The sequence below is a fragment of the Anas acuta genome, chromosome 5, assembly GCF_963932015.1.
Source record: "Anas acuta chromosome 5, bAnaAcu1.1, whole genome shotgun sequence".
NCBI classification, from domain to species: domain Eukaryota; kingdom Metazoa; phylum Chordata; class Aves; order Anseriformes; family Anatidae; genus Anas; species Anas acuta.
This window is the reverse complement of record NC_088983.1, coordinates 15,430,512-15,452,036: the sequence shown is the minus strand read 5'-3', so window position 1 is coordinate 15,452,036 and position 21,525 is coordinate 15,430,512. Positions and strand designations below refer to the sequence as shown.

The window sequence follows — 21,525 nt, the reverse complement described above, 5'->3', positions numbered from 1 at the left end:
AGCGTTACTGGAAGTGAGGTCATGAACCTGGTAGTGAAACCAGAAGACAGGTCCATCAGCATTTCTAGTTCCAGAATGGTTTGAAAAGCACATTTTATACTGATAAATATGTTTCCACTCAAGGCTAAAATGCAGTCTTCCAGACCTGCTTTTCTTTTGAGGTCTCCCTCAAGAACAACAACAGAAAGTTCCGCCTACGCCAGCAATCTACTCAATTAGGTTTTACTTCAAGATGTGTTAAGAGATTGGAACATGATTTTAAACAAATGTTTACCCGCCAAAAAAAGCCTTAACAGACACAAACCTATATTCAAGATAGGTATACATAATCTGAATAATAATAATAATAAACTTCTGGGACATACTGCGAACATCAGATTGGCTACAAACTTTGCTGAGTGGAAAACTTCCCAGCAGGTGGTTGTAATCTTTCCAGAAAGGATCAGGGCTGGATCAGAAGTGCCTTGGGAAGTTGGGTGCCCATCACTTATTGGATTTACACTGTGATAATCTAAACACAAAACTGTTGCTTTTTGGGTCACTTCATTAAAAAGACAGACTTTTGGTTTGGGACACTTTGTCTACCTAAGTACTTTTCCTGCAGTCCATTTATTTTCTGGTTTTATCAATAGTAAAAACTATTGCCTTCAACGTTTGTAAAACTTACTATTTCTTCCTGGGCACAGGACCCTTTCTTTGCCTGAAGAAGTGTATTTAATTTTTCAGGAACATTATGTGTTCTGGAAAATGTTTTTCATAGTACTGTATCAAAAAAAAAAAAAAAAGAAAAAAAAGAAATCCACCCCCAGAAGGGTTTTTTATTTGTCAAATATAATTTATGCCCACATAAGATTCATTCCTTAAAATAAATACTGAAACTTCAGAGAAAGCCCCTGTGTAGGATTCGTGAGGGGAAAAAGTGCCCCGTGAATGGGAGCGGTGGTTTGCTTCAGCCCCGGCCCCGCCGGTATCCTCGACGAGTAGAGGAACAGACCAGGGTTTTTACTGGCCTCTATTGTGTCTGTTGAACTGTTGCTCTGTCTTTAGCAAAATCTCAAGCAACAGAAATCTTCTATTAAAACCACCTGCGCAGCTTTGTCAGCTGAGCGCCGTGCTGTCAAGCGGCTGAGCTTCTTAAGCCAATACAAGTCATTAAGGAGAAGGTGAATTAGAGATTTAGACGTTGCCGATAGTAACTATCCATGATCAATTGATATCTTCCTCCGATAAAGCGGCGCTCGGCGGCCGCCCCCTCCTCTGCCTCGTCCGCCCAGACCGCGACCACTGGATCTAATTATGGGTGAGGAACACCAGGCCCTCGTCAGCGCTGAAAGGCCATCAGTAGGCCTATCCATTAATAACTCTCCTGTGCGCTGTACATTGTAATTGTCAGACTGCAATTTACAGTAATCCTCCAATGCAAAAACTTAAATAGCTGCAGCTGATTTGAAATTCATACAACCAGTTGAAAGAGAGAAAAACAAGATGCACGGGTTAAAAGGCCAAATTGTGCAAGTGTGTGCGCTGAGTGACAGACATTTTAGTACTAGCCTGGGACCATATTTTAAAAGGTCACTGAAAACTTTTGGCTTGGGCCCTCTGACAAACAATGAACTTTCCATATATTTATTTGCCATCTCTTTGTTTTTACAGCAAGCAGAATAAATGAGTTAAATGACGTTGTGCGGGTCTGCACATTGTCAGCACAGGTTATAAGTCATTATTAAACTCCATCAAATCAGACCAAACCCGGTCTAGGCAATGAGACTAAAAGTTATTTGCATTCCTTCTGTCATAAAAAATCATATCCCCTTACCCAAGACTTTCGTTTCTTTATTAAATGCAGCCACAAGAGTATTTCAGGTCTGGCAATGTGAGCTCAGGAAAACCTACTCTGTATAACTCAGTGTAACAGCTTAGAACCGATTCCACTAAAATGTCCCAGTTGAGTGTATCTGGGCACTCAATCAAGACACACATATTACTTTTAAATAAGATTAGCCTTTATATTTTGCTGCTTAAGTTAAAACTTTTCATGTCATTCTCTCATTTTATGTAAACTCCAACATAATTCTGTTTTAGAGAATACTTCAAACAAATTAAAACCCTCGACTTGAACGTGTCTAGCAAAACTTGCCTAATGGCATAGCAAGCTGTTTGGTGACACTAAAACACTTTTAAATAAGATGAATTTTCCCTGCGTTGCCCTGGCTTTGTAATTACTGCTGCCGAATAGCATACGCCTTTGGTTACAATGGCAAAAGCAGCGGCTTGCGCTCTGAAACTTATTTGACAAATAACTTACAAGTGACCTGCAACATCTGTTTAAAAAATCGTCCTTCGGTATCTGCCTTGAGTCGAGTTCAGCATTAATTATGAAATGCAAACATATCATCTGGGGCCAAGGGCGGCTTTTGCACATATGCAAGTCACGGTGCAGGGAGTGTGAGTGTGCCCCTTGCACGAGCCAGCAGGGAACAGAACGTGCCGGTGAGCCCCCAGCCCAGCTACCAGCTCGGCAGAGAGGGGCGGTGATGCCCAGTGCCTCCAGACACCCCAAGGACATCTGCAGCAGCGGTGGGACTGCAGCACCTCCAAAACCCAGCCCTGAGCCTCATTCATCTGGAAGGTGACAGCAGCAGGCAGGGATGTCTGTAAGTGACCCCAGGAGCTGTGAGCACCTATGCTAGTGTGAGAAGGTCTCCCCCTCCACCCCCCCCAAGAAAACCCAGCGATGAGCTAAATAAATCTAGTTGTGACCGAACTCACGCCCAAAAAATCCTATAATGATTGAGAAGACATGTTCTTCACCCACTAGGCTTTAAAACCTCCACCCGGCCGTACCTCTAGTTAGTTTAGTGCAGTAAAGTCTGCTTGGTGTGAAGTCAGCTCAGGATGAGATTCAGGTTGTAGCACAAAAGCAGATGGAACGGTGAATTGGAGCGCTTCTCTCTTCCGCAGAAAAGGGGAATATTTTTTCAAGGTCTTGTAAGTCTTTTTTATGTGCAAGTCAGTAAAAAATAAAAATAAGAAATTCCGACCCTATGTAATCCTGAATTACATTATTTTGGATCTGATTTAAAAGCTATCCAGGAAGGTTTGATTCAAATAACATGTGCAGTACAGATATCCCTTCACATCGATAAATATTAATAGTATAACTATCGAACATAAACTTTTAGAGAACTATTCCATTATTGCAACTGCTTTTAACCAATATGGAAGCACACGTAAAATGCAGTTGGATGAAACTGAAACTATTGATTTCTTCAGCTCTAAAAGATATTTGCTCATAAGAGATCAAAGTCAGATCTAAAAGTTTACTTCTGCAGATCTCCATTCTCTGCACTGTTTTTTCATTTACCTTGTTATATATGGACTTAATCAGCAACCAAGCTGGGGCATTCAGTGATAACATTTCTGCAGCTAATTGTAGCATATTGGAATCCAGCAAGGAATATTATTAAACTGTCCTATAATTCACATTTTGTGTGAAAACCTGGGACTTGAAAAACACCTGCCCAAACAATTCATAAACACACTGCACAGCAAATGCCTATGGTAATTCACTGGATTTACAACCGTCATATTATATTAAACATACAGTATCAAAATTTATCACCCATTACGCAGATTCCTGTTTTAATAATATCTTGTACTCGTACAATAGCACCTTCTCTCCCCCAGGATCCTGAAGCACTTTAAAACCCTGCGTACAGGAATTGCTTCATGCACTGTGGAAATACAGCTGCCTCTGGGGTGGAGCAGGGCTTAGCAGAGGAGAGACCTTGTACACAGCAGTTATAAACACTGACAGCCTAGAGGGATGGTTGGGGATGGGGAGTGGAGAAAATTATACCTAGGTCTCAGGAGTCTAATATAAAAAGCCAAAGCAGGTGAGGGAGGTGCGTAGGCAGCTGTGCAGGGATATATGCTGAAGCAGGGCATCCTTGCCATGGCCATGCAAGGCCCATGCTCCAGCCTTTGTCTCAAAGACAGCTTCAGCTCTCACACTGCCTTTGCCCCCAGGTCTCTCGTACCCATCCTAGCTCATGGGCTACTCACCTCCAGCATCATCATGTTGAATCCCCTTATTCCCAAAAGATAACCCCAGACTCACTTCCAGGAAAGGAAGGAGTCCTCTGTGGTGGGCAGCTGAGTGAAACTGTCCAAAAGTAATGCAACCTTAGAGAAAAATCAGGCAGATGCATGTATGTATGGCTAGGCCATTTGCACTGTTAGAATACAGCCATCAAAGACTGCTGTTATCTGTACTGCTGAAAAATGTTTGTGTTCTTCAGTTGATTATATTTGCAGCTTCATCTCCTTCTTCACACTTGCTATCATTGCCAAAGTAATCTCTTGTGGTTTCAAGTCAGCCCCAGATCCCTCTGGCCTGATCTCACTCAAGATCTCCTCAGAATCTCTTTGATCACAGTGAGGAATCAACTTCTGAGCATTAGGTTAGGTTTAGCTTTACAAGACAATCGGTCACCAATTAAAATGCTTAAAGCTGTCCCCTGAAAGTCACCACCGAAGGACATAGTCATAGCTGCAGGACTTTAGCCAGACAACTAAAACCCTAAGCTCCAATTGCTTCTCTCTAGTTTGAGACGTATTATCTTGGGGAAGGCTCAGGGCAGAGGTTCTCCTTCAAAAAATGCAGATTGTGCCAAAGCAGGGGATCAGGAAATGAAGCTCCCCATGTGAGCAGTCACAAGGTGAAGAACAGCAGGGGATTTTATGCTGAGTGGTGCCAGAAGGCTGCAACCAGACTACCTCTAACAGCAAAAATAGTTTTCCACCCTTCAAACACATACCTGCTGACCATGCCGGGGCTGGCACTTCTCAGAGGTAGAAACAGCCACTCAAACTGTCCCTCTGCTCCTGACACAGCAGATTGACCGCAATTCTTCTCACCCCAAGGCTGTTTTGGCTGCAGGGTATTTTCACTCCTGTAGTTAAGACACGGGGTCTGCACAGGGGTGAGGTGCAAACCAGCACAAACTCTGAATTGCTTCAGGAAGGGGCAACATTCATGGCAAGATGGCCCCTGGCCCCAGGACTTCTCTTGTACCCCGGAGGACTAAGTTCAGGGATACTTGAGACTTAAAAATGTTAGAAGTGGCCAAAACTAAGTGACTTCTGGAGTTCCTGGTGGCTGAGCCACTGCGTTTTGCAAGGCTCTACTTCACTCAGCCTATTTTATTCGGCCTACTTCTACTTCACTCCTTTCCCAGTCCCTCCTGTGTGTCCTGCTCTCACCTGAAAACTTAATCCTGGAATAAGCAAACTCTGCCCATTTCCACCACTCTCCAGTCCCCTTCCGCTATGCTTACCCCTTTCTGGGGAGCTGATTTATGAGCTAAGTTACCCAGGCCCGTCCCCTTTCCTCTGTGTATGTAAGCTCTCTCTGAATTGTGGCATTTCTTCCATATCATCTCTAGCCCTAAGCTTTCTCCGTTTGCTGACACAACTCAGGCTTTTCTGCAGGTCCTCACCACTCCTTGTCTCGGTTATTGCAGTTTCTGGGATTCCCTGATGTGCATCAACGTGCCATATCCTACACAAAATGCAGCTGTTATATATATAGCACAGATTACACACTAACATTTAGTTCCCGCAGCCATGTGCCATGTATTTAGCTGCTGCTTTAAATAAGGCCTTTGGCCCAGGAAAGAAGGGTTACTGCATCTTCCAAGTGTCACAGATTCCTCTCCGTCTCCAGTACTAGCAACTTCCACACTGCTGTTGAGGCAGAGTCCTGAGAACTTCTGCCCTTGTTTTCAGGGAGTTTTTTTGGAGGCCCTGCCTTGCAGCAGCCAGTTGTACAGGCAGTGAACGCAGCTGCCTGTGCCACACTCATCTGTCTAATGAGGTCCCTCTTGCCTGGAGCACATGCACTATGGAAAGCTGGGAGGAAGGTGACGAGTGTTGCTGGCAGGAACGTAATTCCCTGCTATTCCAGTTAGAATCACCCTGAAAACAATAACTGCAAAACAGAATTTGTTCTGCAAAATATTATCAATTACCGTAAGTGTGTGAAAGCACGGCAGATCTCAGCTATCAAGATCCTGAGGCTCTACTGAATTCAGGGAGAGTTTTGTTCTGAAATCAGGATCTTGGCTTAATTTAGATGACTGGACAATGCACAGCATGGAAGCAAAAATGACTGGTGTAGGTAGTTGTGGTATGAGAATGTGAAAGTAGATGTCTGTACTTATTGATGTCTTCGCTAATGCTTGTGCTAATGCTGGTAGTTGTGAAACAGGCAACTCATACAGGTAGAGATGCTCCTTTGTCTATGTTTAGACCTTCATTTGTAAAACAAAGTTGAAAATGTTAAAGTTGATGTCAAAGCATCACTGAAACACTTCTCTGAAAACTGCTTTCTGAGAAGAATAGTTGAGGACTGGACTGATGATCCCACAGTCCCCTCATGTAGCTCAGTGCTTCAGTTCGGTAAGCGAAGCATGTGGACATTGCATCCCGCCATTACAAATGCTGAAACAGCCACAATGGCTCATGCTCACCCCAAGTAAATAAGGGGATCATCCTCACCTTGGCAAGAGATGAGGGTGAACCTGGAGTTACTAGTGACTCACAGGACATGCTATACTAGAAGAAATCTCTTCTTCCCCTTGCCTGTCATTTTCCCCTAAGGGAACACTTCCAGCTACTAGCTACAGCACGGGATCCATCTATCTCACAGCTGAGCGCCAGCCCTGGGTAGGGAGGAAGGGGCTTTTCTCTCATTCAAGTCACCTCATTTTGACAGGGCCACCTCAGGGCAGAACTGAACGTTGCCCCATGGTTGTGGGCATGCCGTCGCTGACAGGGGAAGCTGGTCACAGGCAGCCCAAATGTCGCTGTCTACAGAGAAAGTGCCTGAAGTAAGCTGACAAGTCCTGGCAAAAGAATAATGGAACAAGAGGTTGGATATTCACAAGAGGTGGGTTATCTCACAGGTAGCTGGCTGTCCTGACACCCTTTTTACTTCAGAGCCTGAAAAAAATAAAAAAAAAGCAAACCAGAAGAGGTTGACTTTTTATATTGCTGCATTTCTCAACTCTTTATTTTATCTGAAAGACGTCTGTGTTAAGTTCAAATGCACGCCAATTACAGAGCCCAGGTGGATGTCTTCCCTATGACTTCAGCTGGAGCTGGACAGGAACCCCAAACTACAGGAAATTTTCAAGTTAACAGAAGAAAATTACTTCAATTTAAGAGTTAGCATGGGGCTTCCAATAAAATATATAAAAAAAGTAAAGTAATATTAAAAGAAGAGTATAAGCCAGGTAAGTGGAAGATGATTAAGCTGCAAATTAAATGATACTGTTTTCATAACATATGGAAGGTCCTTGGTTATTTTACTCAGCAAAATGAAAGCATTGTTCACATTCTACAATAAGGAAGGACATAATGATAGTTATGAGAAAAATAAAACACACTTACATGTCAGTACTGGCTCCATCCGCTGACATGGAGATTTCCTCTAAGGAGCAGATTCTGCACCTGGACTCCAGTAGAAGTGTTAGGGGAAGCCCAGCCAAGCACCAGATCTGCTCCTCCATGTTTCTGGACTCAAAGCCATGATTAGCTTTGTTACTACTTCTTTTCAGGGCAAGCATATTCAAAAACTTATTCCCCTCAGTTTTCACTCAAATTCCTTTCCTGTATGGTTTTACTTAGGAAGAACAGCAGCTAACCAAATACATCTTAGCCTCATTGATGTTATTATGAAACATTTATTTCTGTAATACACAGTATGAGAAATCAGTACTTGTAAATACTTCTTTGGGTAGATGCAGAGACATTCTTTTTGCAGTTCCTCTAGACTGGTCACTGAGTTTTGTCAGGATGGCAAAGGATAAATATCCCAAAAATCATAGAATGGTTTGGGTTGGAAGGGACCTTAAAATGACCCAGTTCCAGCCCCCTGCCATGGGCAGGGACACCTCCCACCAGACCAGGCTGCCCAAAGCCCCATCCAGCCTGGCCTTGAACACCTCCGGGGATGGGGCATCCACAGCTTCTCTGGGCAACCTGTGTCAGTGCCTCATCACCCTCTGAGTGAAGAATTTTTTCCTTGCGTCTAACCTAAACCTCCCCACTTTTAGTTTAAAACAATTCTCCCTTGTCCTATGATTATATGACAAAGTAAAATAAAATGTGAAGCTTGATGTTAGCTTTACTGAAATTATTATTTTTTTTCATTACTTTTATTGTTGCTTTGCAGATCAAGAAAACAGGCTTATCACTAAGTCAGGTGTGGGTATGTGGGAAGAACCCAGTCACTGCTGCTTTCTGCGTAGCTTAAATTTAATTTCATCAGCCATCAGCAGCAGGAATACTTTATTGATTTCAGCCTTTGACTTTCTGGACAACTCCAGATGCTTCACATTACTAACCGGCATGGGATGGATCACTTCCTCTAAGACAAGTTTAGATGGCCACCCCACATCTTATTCCTCCACAATGAACAAGGTGACAACTTTTTTCTTTTTATTTTTATTTTCTTTCTTTCAATTTATTTTCAGGCCCATTTTCCTGTTGAAAAAAATTGGGGAAAGAAAGTGTTCTGATTCGAGTTGCTTGCTAGAACTTGGGGGCAAGGGCTGTGCTTATGTAGCCAACATATTTGAGCTTAAAGGACTTATAACTATCAGTGCCAGGTGAGGACGAGAAGCTGGAAAGCCGTAAAAGAAAGGTGCACGTTACCCACTGCAGGTGCCAAGAAACTGATTGCACTGGGAAACTTTCAAAAAGGAAAAGCCCTGGTCTTATATTGGTAGGTCTACCTCATCTCTGTGACACACTGACATACAACACTGGTGCACCCACCACATTACTACAAAAATGTTTTCAATATTCAGGATATGTGAAATATTTAACGGAAAACAAATGGGAAAAAGCAATTAAAACCAATTTGATTAATTTGGGGACTATTAGCACAGATTAACATGGTACTCTTAAACATGCTGAACTGTGCAAAGCTGTGTTTCTGAACCCTTGTACTCTGGGGCCTCCCAGCTCCAGCAGGAATTTTGGAGGTATAATGGTCAACACAGATCAAATTGTAGCATGTACCCCATCATTTTTAACCTGAGCGTCCCTTAAGAGTCGTCACATAACTATGAAGACAGTTCATTCATCAGAGGAAGAAGACATGCAGACTTGTATTTAAACTAGGTCAAGAAATAATGTTTTCACTTTTTTAGTTGTTTTTTTTTTTTTTTTTTTTCAGATTGAGAGTGAGTTTTTGTAAACTCTAGAAGATTTATAAAAATATTAATAGGAACTAAAAACAAAAGCAAAAAGACAATACAAGGTGAACAGACCATAACTTTATTGGAGATATACTCAGCTACAATTATTACAAAAAACTATTAAAGGTAATTGTGATCCATAAGGTGCAGATTGCAAACTTCTGCAGCATGATTACAGTATGAATGAATTACATTTTATGTCCCTTAAAGACAGCTGCAGCATGTGATGGTAAATATTTTATTGTCCATCAAATTATATTTGTTATTCACTCTACTTGATTTCAACCATCTTTTCAGTCAAACTATTTACAATAAAAATGCCTGCAATTTCCAATTCTTGTTTTCAAACATTTTTCTCTCTAACTTGCTGCTGCAGTAAATTCTGAGTGCATCTACAAAGCAATTAAAGTAGTCTGTGGTTGCCATTCAAATAAATGAGGGAAATAAAAACAAGGAGTTTATTGGATAAAATTTATTTTTAAGAAATGTAGTTAGCTTTGACAGAAGTTAATTTTAACTGCTAGTGGAGTATACTACAATGACCTCTAGATATTTGCTAGCATAATTCAGATTGAATTACAATTGATATTTAGATTACATTTCATGGTCATGAACTGTAGTGTTTTAAGTTTTAAACCTAATATGAAAGTAAAGAAATTAACTTCTTGAAAATTAGAGCAGTTGGGAAAAGATCAATGTCAGTAATTAAGTACCAAAAAATCAAAATCCTTCTTGTTTTACTCATATAAAAAATACAGAGATTTCCAGGAGAATGTTTTTGTAGGGATCCCCACCAAAGGCATACAAACCCAGAATACTGTCAGACAGAAGCAAGTGTAGCATCACAGCAGATCTCAACACTATTTGTCATTGTCAGATTATGTGTAATGCTGTGACTGGGATACAACAATTTCATTTTCTATACAAATAAATGCATGTAGCATAGTTATCTCATACGCAGCAACATAAAACCCCCATTTTCCAGTTTATAGTTCTGTATTTACTTACAAGGAGAAGAATCCAAACTATATATATAAAAGCACAGGATCTTCAGGTTGTAAAAGAACGCAGTTCCATTAATTAAAATACTACTACATCAATTTGCACTAGCTGAGGATCTGGCATCTCATCCCTGGGCCAACACTGTGTTTCTCCCCAGCACTGAAACTAGTCTGAATTCTTCCCTAAATTCTGTACTCTGCAGTCACAACATACTATTGTGTAACAAGGCTAAAAAATAATAGGCTTTTTCTGTATGGACTTTAGCAGCATCAAGCTGAACAAACACTTCAGAAGTCACTACTGGACACTCGATATTCAGACAGAGCAGAGATCTAGTTGTGGCTGACCAAATTCTAGGGACTGTCATCTTGCAGAAACTACATTATACATATATGTCGGTTTGTTCAGAGATAATTACTGGAGTGTCAGAGGTCATTCTAATTTTAATTACTTCACATAACAGTAAAATGATGTAGTAAAAAAAAAACAATAGCTTTAAAATACAACCAAGAGTTGTTACACACGTTCGTTGTATTTTTCCACATACAGTAAAAATGCCACAGACATTGCAAATGACCTATTTAAGTTGTGCAAGTAAATGACACATTGCAGGCATTATAATTATCTTTTTCAAATTCAGTAAATCAGAACAGCAGCAAGGCCAAACCACATTTTTCCTCTCTGTTAAGCATTTTTTCCTTGAAATGAGGTAAAGCATGGTACCAAGTGCAATGCTTATTTGTGCTACATGAACAGAACAGCGCAAAAAAAAAAAGCCATAAAAATAAAAACGCAGCATAGTTAGGAGGACTGTTTAAAGTACAGTATAACAGGACTTAGATTAAAAAAACAACAAGGTTCATGCCAACTAACCCCCACACTATTTATGATGAGCCTGTGTGGTTGCTTTTGAAGATGGGTTGCAACAGTCTGCTTACACTTGTGCTCACAGCATGGCAAGTGATCTCTATCCCAACCTTCAAATGATCAGATTTAGGTCTTTAATAGCATACACTGTCCAATATCAAAACCATATCAACTGAAGGGTAAAACACACAGATGTACAACATGGAAACTAATATGATTTTTCTATCTCAAAGGATACAAAATATTTCAATGAGGTCACACTGGAAAAAATTACGGCATTTAAAACGCATTTAAAAACGCATCAGCAGCAGAAACTACTTTAATAGTCAGCCACTACACCTTTCAGATTTCCAATTCATAGGCTTTATCTAGTAACAAAGTGATCATTAAACTGTTCTGAAATACAGAGCAAATTCAGTTAATTTTCTTTGCATCGAAAACACTCTGTACCACTTTACTGCTAACAATCACCTGAAACCCCTGAGAATCTATAACCTTATAACAATCAGTAAGAAATTGTAGGCGTTCAAAGACTAACTTAAATTTTAGTTGTCTGTAATGCAGTTAAAACTACTTAAGACTTTCTGGATGGTCTGATTTTATCTGCTGATCGATGTCTGGTGAGAAACACGTAATTGCTAACTTTACTGACCATGTATTTTCTCTAAGAAACTTCACTCCGACTCTCTAGGAGTGAGCTACAGGAGGAAGAAAGAGCTATAACTTAAAGAAAAAGCTAACTCATAGCAATTTACTTTTGAAAATTTAGACTGCATGTTTTCACTGTTCCATCTCATTCACATTTTTATACACATCAAGACTGGCAGGTCTTACACTTTGCTGTTACAATTTCATGACTGAAGTACCAAAGAAATGCTAGAATTTGTTAACAAGCTAGTAACAATGCTCTTTTCAAATACAGGAATGGTCCTTTTTGCAGAATGAAAAATGACTGAGATAGAAAATACACAAACATTTGAAAACTGTATTTCAGAAAAGCTTAATGCCTATCCCTTGCCACTAAGGCTTTTTTTTGTCTTTTTCTTTTTTTTAACTTAAGAAAGCAAGAGCTGACAGTTTTTGTTTTGTTTTAGTGTGCATTTTGTGAGGAAAGGAATAGGGTTTAAAAGCAGGAAGTACAGTATTTATCTGTAATTTAATACATAAGACACAGCATCAAGTTCATACTATTGTGCTGGAAAACGTTAAAACACCTTGCTCTGCTTTCTCAAACTTCAAGCATAATTAAACAGGGCAAAATTGCAGCAAACCTCTACTGATATTGGTGGGAGTACAAGACCCACAGCTTTTTAAAAAGGTAAATTAAGAGGTATTACAGTTACAGTGCAAAAATTAAAATTTCAAGCATAATATATAAACATAGCACCAAAACAGAAAAAAAAAACAATGCATGCAAAAAAAAAAAAAGAAGAAAAAGAAAAGAAAAAAGAACTGAGGTATTTAAGTGAAGAGTGCCTACATAAATCTAATTAAAGAAGTATAGGCAAAGCCTAAAAAATAAAAGTATGATTTCCCCCCACCCCCAGTAGACCAAAACATCAATGAGCTAGTTTCTCTAAATTAAGGACCTAAATCACAGATGTATCAAAAGTACGGCAGTTATCTCAAACATCAACTTTCATGTTATTTAACAGCACAGCTTTGGTAGGTGAAATATGCATGCAACTCTGAAAAGTACAGTAAGAAATTTACGTGGAAATATCTCTAAGTGTAAAGGTGCTCCGTTCATTAAATACGTAACCAATTGACTAAAAAATCTGCAGCATATTTTAGGTGTGATATGTCTAAGGTTATTTAGTTAGAGTGACAACTTGCACTGTGCAATTATTCATTACTGTTTCCAGTATTGGAACTATCTAGCTTGCAGGTTTGTGTAAAATTGGAATTTTAGCCAAAGACCATATTTTGTTTATGGTATAAAAAAATCTGTAGACTAACCACCTCCTCTGAATTGTTAAAAATAACCTAATTACATATATATGAATACAATTTCTATTATAATCCTGTAATAACTCACAGCTATAGTAATGAGTTGTACTGTAAATATAGAGCTGTATCATTGTAAAATGCATAACAAAATGACGGGAATGTAAAACAGCTTGTTCCAAAAAAGATCAAAAATTAAAGATTATTAATGAGGGTTTATTTATTTTTAAGGCAAGAACCTTTTTTATGCAAGACTATGTGGCATAAGGAAATTGAAGTCTCGATCTACCAGTATGCCAGCCATTTCAATTAAAATCTGTCCCTAACAAATAAGTGCAATAATGATTGGGAATGTCATCTTAATGTAAAAAGATGACATGGAGGAAAAAAAAAAAAAAAAAAGGAGAATACTGGCACACTTATTCTTTCTTATACCCAATCATCCAGTACAGTTTATTAACTGCTTTATGACTGGCACTAGTGCACAGATTGAAGAGTTTCAAGATTACTATATATAAATCTAGCAACTGCATTAGGCATAAGCTCCCTGGCCTTCTAACACTAAGCAAAGCTGTACTGACAATAAAAGTAAACCAAAAAGACCTGACAACAATTATTCTGAACACTTGCTAAATGTCATCATTAAAGCACTCTTGTGATTAAACAAAGCAGAAGTGAGGAAAGAAGACAAGATTGTGTTTGCGCAAAAAACTAACTACAATTAGTTCCAAAATTTTATACATGTTAAATGTTTTGTTAACTATTCTGTTATCAAACAAACTTTAGATTCTGTCTTCCAATTTGTTCCTCTCAACATCAACATTTTTAAAAATTTGCTTTTTTTTTAAATGTGTTTTTTCCCCATTTTATTTATTTTTTAAGAGGAGTCTCAGCTGTTTGGGACCTGAGGTTGATTTGCTTTGAGGCTTCGTAGTGCTCTTCTTGCAGCTGCAGATTTGGCAATCCTGTAGCTTCTGCCAACACCTTTAAACTTTCCCTTTCCTACAACTTCCACTGTTACTCTGACCTTTCCATCGTAAGTTCTTTCTGCAGGACTGCAAAAATATACACAAGAATTACTTACTGTCTAGGCAAGTTAATGTGAAACACAAGACCTACTTTCTCTTTTCTACAGAAATAAAAGGAGCATAGTTAAACAGAAATCATTACTTTTCTCAGAAAGTTACACATGGGGAAAAAATGAACACAAAGACCATCTTAGCTGCTTAGTGCAAATAAGATTAAAAGTCACTCATGACATTTAAAACTATTCAGTAGTTTACGAAGCACAGCTTAAAAACATTTTAGGGCAGTTTATACCAAAGAAAGTGTATTCTTACCTAAATTTGGCCGTCTCTGGCTCCATTTCCAGCAGCTCTCGCACTGGGGAACGAGGCACATTAGCAGAAAATTTTTCTGTTAAAAAATAAATAATAAAAATGATGGTTGTTCTTTTCATGACAGATGGCGCTTAATAATTTTTTATTTTCTGAAAGCTGACATTACCTATTAATGGCCTCATCATTGGATAGTACACTTGCCAAACCATTTCCAAAGACATTCCACTATCCATATAAATGGCACCAGCAAGGGACTCAAATATATCCCCCATGGCCTTTGGTACTTCAATGTCTTCCTCTTTTTCTTCATCTTCTTCAGATCTTCTGAGCTGTTTGCAATTACAAAAAGGGGGAGGGGGGAGGGAAAGGGGGAGAAAAGAGAAAGACATTTGCTTCTTTTAAAATAAAACAAAGATCTTCAGAAATGTAACCTCTCTTACATCCTATCCTGAGCTGCTTCCTTTAAGTTTTTCATTGACAACTTTCCACAGTGAAATTGTTCTTTTATTCCCCAATGAAACCATGAAACCAAGTTGCTGGATATATCATTTTTCAAATGTGGAAGAAAAAATCCCAAACACCATTGTGTACAGAGGACTTATATGCTTTGTGAATTCCTCCTTTAATAATTCTGTAGGATTTCACCATGGGTCTGTTTTTTTCCCCCAATAAGAAACAGACTTGGCTCTATCAGTGAATACTAGCAAGATACTCATAACAAAAGAAGACTTCATACATTAAAGACCTCCTTGAAGGAGTCTTTAAAATCTCTAAGTCAAATCCATAGATGAAAGTTGAATGCACCTTTCCTTACCTCATCCACCTCAGAAGACCTGTGTAAAATAAACATTACCAAAATAAGCCATGGATAACTGATAACCCACCCAGCATTTCTACCTAAAATCAATTAGCAAGTCAAACCTGATGTGTATACCTTCCAAATAGGGGTTTCAGATTGAAATGAAATGGTTTGTGTTTTGAATACTGTATTTCATACCAAGTGCAAACTGAAGCACTTTAGAATTACACAGAACTTAAAAAATAGAAGAGAGAAATTAAGAGCTATAAGGCAAGGAGCAACAGATGTTTCAGGAGTGAGATCTGAAAAAAGAAAAGCAGATGACGTGGAGACACACATGGAAACCAGTCTAGCTGGCATGAACTGCAGAAACAAAGACTCTTGCATTAACTGTGATGAAATAAGAGTTTCAGTAATTCAGTGCCAGACCAAGATAGGGAGCAGGCGTAGGGAGAGTGAAACAAGAATTTTATTTGAAACAGCTATCTCACAATTTGGTCGCAACTTCGGTGGAAGTTTCTAGGCAATCTTTTTGCATACCAGCAAAAACCGAACAAAGCTAAAAATCACTGTTATGAGCTTGTAAGATGAGTTTCTAACCTTTTTACTTACATTGCGATGAACACAGGTAACAGTTTGATCTCTGATGTGAAATAATCTGTATTATCTAAGTTTCAATGAAAATTTTTCTTAGTCAGTACTTTTTCAACCTTCCCCTAAAACATATGGATTTCGCTCTCTAACAGATGCAAGGGCAGTAAACACATAAGGAACTGAAGCCTTGTGATTCCCAAGCTTTAAATTGTGTATCAGAAAGTAGAAGTTACTAAAGTCAGGGAAAAAGTGTTTATCTAGTGCTAGTGTATTCTCAGAATATTTTCTAAAGATTAGTCATAGTTTTTCAGAAGACAAACTATTAGGAATATCTATTTGATAATATTTTTAAAAAAAGAATGATATCCTTCTCTTCCAAAACCCTCGTTAGAATTTGACCCTGAAGGCCCTTGCTCTCAAACATTTTCTGAGCAGCTTATCTAAAGGAGTTGGTTTTAGTCCATTCTTTATTAAATTTTCATTATCATTATTTTCCCACTCGGATACAGATATGATCTGTGCTTGCGAGTCTTCAGTTAAACTCTTTATCAAGTGGTTTATTTGAATGATGCTTATGCTTCCCTGTCTAGCAGATACAAGGCTTTTCGTTTTACATTTCAAACACACTGGAGTGCAATGCGATGACACCTGCCCCAGCAAAAATCATCCAGAATAAGGAGTGAGAATTTCTTATACAGTGTGCTAAACTAAATAATGCCAACCATTGTGCCAAGATGGTATTGTTCATAGCGTTACATAAATATCCTACCCTGAGTTAGCACTAGGTGACTTAGTGCTTCTTCATTACAATTTTATGGTATAGTAGGCTTCCAATCAATCAGAGAAGAAAGCAAGCTAAGAACAACACAGGGAAAACACTCTAATAACAATGACACAAAGGTGAAAATTAAATTGAAATTAATTGTCACAGAAAAATCTATAGGCAAAACTGGTCTCAAATTGTTTTCTGAATGTTTTTATGTATGTTATACCTTCTGAAGATTGTATTTTACTCTGCATATTGAATGCTTTATTACTGGGAGCCACCTGCTTTTTTGGCTGCTTTGTGCTTAGAAGCGAAACATTACAAAAATGCACATCATGCTAAAATATCCAATAGCATGCTACAAATCAGATATTCAAAACATTTTTTCTACTACCACTAACCTCAGAATCCATTCCTTGCATTTCATTCTTTTCCATTTGAAACTGCACAAAGTCATCAATAACATGAAACAGTTCAGGAGAGACAGCTTTGAAGTACTTGTGGTAGTCGTACTTTACAGCTAGTGATGCAAAAATGGTATTATTGACTAGAGCAGATCGCAGGTCAGTAAGAACTCCTGGAGAATGTTGCCGTGGGTCTTCATAAAGGTGCTTGGTTATGAGGTAGTCCAAAATTGCATCTCCCAGGAATTCTAAGCGCTGGTAACAATCTTGAAAGCATTGGAAATAGAAGAATGTAACAACACAATTAAGTTTAGCACACACATTCTTTCCAGGCCTTTCTGGAAAGGAGGTTTGGTACGCTGCCCTGTGAATTCCACAAACTATCCAATGCTCACGGAAGACAATGTGTATTTTAAAACAGGTATCATCATTATCTTCAAAAAGGTTGTTAGTGAATTATAAAAATAAGGAAAAAACACAAGTTTTATTTAAAAATAAAGCTACTTTTAAACCAAATGTTAATTTGTCAGGCTAGCAAAATACTTTTGTTTATAAACAATTCAATGCTTATGCCCTATTGTGCTGAGAAACATGCACAAATAAAAAATCAAGAGACTCTACTAGGAAATTAATTTGAAAAGGATGACAATTAATCTTCTGAAAATGAATAAAAAAATCACTACATTAAAAGCAGGGGGACATACAATGAGATTTTTTGATGCAATTGGCCACACATTTAGAATTCTCTGAATGCACTGAACCAAGATTCCCATTCAGAAGGGGCTCTTTTAAGCTGACAAATAAAATTGGCAAGCTTTCGCTGTTTGGAAAATTGACAAGGGAGAGGGGAACGGAGTGCTACGGAGGTCTATTTTTAGAAAATAAATAAAACCACCACCACCAACTAAACCTCTTGAAAGCAAACAGGGATAGGTGGGAAGAGAAGGAAGGAATACAAAACTACTACTTGAGAGTGAAATGGCAGTATGAAGCTGCTTTTACAGCAACTGAATCTAAGATGCTGTCACATCACAACTAATGCTTCTTAAGAAAAGAAGCTTTGCTTGTTGCAGCAACTCCGAATTATCTTATTTGGTAAATAGAAAAGGGAGTAGGATCAAAAGTTTTGGCTATGAGCAATGTAATTTCATCTAGACACTATGTCCCAATGTTTCTGTTAGCGTGTAAAAAAAAGGAATTATCTACCTTCTATACGTTTTGTGAAGCTTCTGTAAAAAGTAAATGTACATGTAAGCAATACTACTTCAAATGAAAAACCAAAGGAGCATTTCAGTGTTTCGTTAGGACCATTTCTCAATGTATTATGTTTTCAAAATGACTTATTTCTTTAATTAAAGCAGAGACTTCTCACTCCTTGGAATAAGGAACCAATTCACTATAGGGAAAAATTCAGACTGGTGACTACACAGGCATTTGCCATTCAAATAGGGTTACATGTTATAATAGCAAAATATTTATAATTTTAGAAAGAACAAATAATTAATTAATTAGTATATGCAAAAGTAATTGAAGAAGATTACAGACATACAAATTTGGATTGCTGTTAAATCTTTTACGAGATCACGTACAGAAACATTAAGCAGTCTACCTGAAATTAATATTTAGTCTGATTTAGTAAACTGCTTCAGTATTTACTCAATAAAATACCTAGTCTTAATTAAACCTTCCAATCCACAACCTCAGATTAAAATCTCTGTATTTCACTATTTTAGAGACTATTAAGCTAATAAATGTTGTAGAGTCTACACTTAGTCTTTAGAAGTACAGTCAAAGTGTAATATTTGGGGGATTCAATTATGGGACAAAACTGGTAAATGTAGTTGCAAAACATGATCTGCTTCTAGAAGAATTGTGATTTTCTGGATTTATATAGGAAATTATCACAGCTAAATAAAAATCTAACGTAAATTCTATGCAACTGATACAGTGATACAGTGTCAGAGATGAAATTTGTATCTGTATGAAGTCAAAATATGAATAATCCTTGAGATACAGCTTCAACAAGTACCCCCCTTCTAAATCAAGGCAAGATACTGTTTTCTAAGATTTTCTGTTAAGAGATTGTTGACTTCCTAAAGTAGCATGTCAGATATTAAAAAAAGACTACATAGAGGAACAAACACAACATAAACTACTTCTCTTACATTTGTCATATAAGAAAAAAACAGTTTTCTTAAAGATAACTTACCAGTAATGGTATTATAATGGTATGAGGCATGAGTAAATGCCTGAAGAAGATAAGCCTTGTTCTTAAAACTGTAGTTTATTTTCTTCTCAAAGTTTTCAAAACCAGAAATAAGGTGATTCAGGGTTTTCTCAGCATCTGGGTGATCAAACATACACCTTGGTGGAATCTTCAAACAGCCATACTCCAGGTCTTTATAAAGAGAAGGCTCTGAATTAGCTACAGAAGCAGAAACAGAGTTTGGTGAAAGATTCTTCTGCTCACTGTTACAGTTCTCTCCGGTGGCACACAAAGTGCTTTCCCAATCAGTCTTTTTAATTACAGGGAGCACCTTCAGCCCCAATGAACACAGGAAAAGCTGAGCAGCTCTTTCACCACAGCTGGTCAGATAGCAGCCCAACAGGGCTTCCACACAGTCTGCAATGCTTTTGTCAGCAATACACTGCTCTGTATGCAAGTCATATGAGATAGATTGTTTTCCTGCATCAACACCACAGTTTTCTTCTGATGGATTCCAGAAGCCCACTACAAAATCATCTTCTTCAACAGCCTTACTAGGATCTAGATAGCACATAGCATCCCAAGAGCTATAGTCAAAATCATCAAAATCTGATGAAAACTGAACGTTACCCAGGGATGACTTTTTGGGTGCTTTCCATTCATAGTTCGAATCAGTGGTTGAAAAGTGAGAGAGAGAAATTTTCTTCACAAAAGCCCCTGATCCCATTAACATATTATCGATGAATTTGATATGCTCCTGATCATACTCCAAAAAATCATCTTCAAAGTCTGGTTCTTCCTTGGGTAACCTCCACATTAGGTCTTCATCCTCTTCATCATCATCATAATCCTCAAGTTTACCATTGGCCAACAAATTCTCCTTTGTCTGTGAAAGAACACAAAAAATATGCTACTGAGGAGGAAAATGAGAAGCTCTTATTCCAGAAGTGTCATAAGAATATGACTTGAGTAGTATCTGCTAATAATAAGCCTGACTTTTTTTTTTGGTTAATGTTCCTAATGACATTGTATCGTATTGTGTATCTGATTAGACAATCTCAATACTAGCATTCTAAGACTGGAGCAATTGTCTTGGAACACATCATTACAGGTTACGTTACAAAGGTTTTGTATGTTTTATGTACAACACATATACTATGTTTCATAGGAACTTATGCTTATACCTATATCCAATGCACACACAACTACTCAAAAACTACTAAACCATGCCTACACGCATGCCAAAGAAAACTAAAAAAAGAATTTTAGTAAATTAACAAGTTTAGAGACTTAAAGGAACAGATTTGGGCATATCCTTCTTTCTGGCTACTAAGAAAGGCTACTGCAAACGTTTCATCAATGTAATTTTGAAGATTCTTTCTACATCCTTCTATGCCAAGTAGAAAGGGGCTCATAGGGTTCACTACAGTCATAATCACCATAATCTCAGCTTGGGGACAAATAAGCTGAAAACACATTCAATGAAACACTGTAAGAACCAACTTGACCCTTGTGCTTCAATAATCATCACCTGAAGTAGTAAAATATATTTATCCATACTCTCACATACAGTTAGTTGCAAATGATCTGCAGTGTACTCAGCAAGCTAATAGAAAGTAAGATTAGTGCATCAGTGTAGGTGATTTATATATTACAGATCAAAAATAGGAGCCTAATACCAGTTGGCAAGAATTAAATGCTTGTGTGGGAGACTGTCTTGATTGCATGCATCAGGGATTGAGTAAGTGATCTTACTGCTTACAGAACCAAAATACAAGTTAATAATTTATGATTTTAACAAATATGAAAACTCTCCAGTTTGTCATATGTTTTATATTACCAGGATTTCAGCAGAGAACCTCTGGAAAAGCAGATAAATGGCACACGTATACAATATAAGTTTTTGTTTTGTACTGAAATCAACATAAACATTAAATCATGAAGTAAGATTACAATGCAACGTAAAGGCAACAAGGCAACTAGTATTAATCCTAACCTTTAAACAACTACTTTTTTTTTTTTTCAAGGCTATGCTTTCAGCCTTACCTACTTAAAAGAAAAGTTACATTTGTCACCAATTTTTTAATACATAAATTCATATCCACAACAGTAGAAGTATGATATCTCATATCTCTCCTCATATGGAGCGAATTGGTATGGACTGAAGTAAATGATAAATTGAACACAGATATGCCCAAGCTATACAATGCTGTACAATTTGCTATGGCCCCAATCCAGAAAAGCACTTAAACATATCAGCTAAATGCACAAGTAGTCTTCCTTACATCAAAAGGACTATTCACAGGCTCAACCCAGCATCATTGATGTCAA

General features: G+C 38.0%; 1 protein-coding gene across 1 annotated transcript in view; it reads right to left on the bottom strand.

Annotated features, from left to right (window-relative positions):
- Positions 1 to 9,327: 9,327 nt before the first annotated feature.
- The window catches only part of DICER1 (dicer 1, ribonuclease III), a 69,128-nt gene continuing 56,930 nt past the window's right edge, over positions 9,328 to 21,525 (bottom strand). The window contains exons 25-29 of the mRNA XM_068682863.1: positions 19,198 to 20,080; positions 16,986 to 17,254; positions 14,592 to 14,754; positions 14,426 to 14,501; positions 9,328 to 14,140 (exon numbers count right to left, since the gene is read on the bottom strand). Coding sequence (XP_068538964.1) covers positions 13,975 to 14,140; positions 14,426 to 14,501; positions 14,592 to 14,754; positions 16,986 to 17,254; positions 19,198 to 20,080 — 1,557 coding nt within the window. The 3' untranslated portion in view covers positions 9,328 to 13,974. The remainder of the gene's footprint in view (positions 14,141 to 14,425; positions 14,502 to 14,591; positions 14,755 to 16,985; positions 17,255 to 19,197; positions 20,081 to 21,525) is intronic.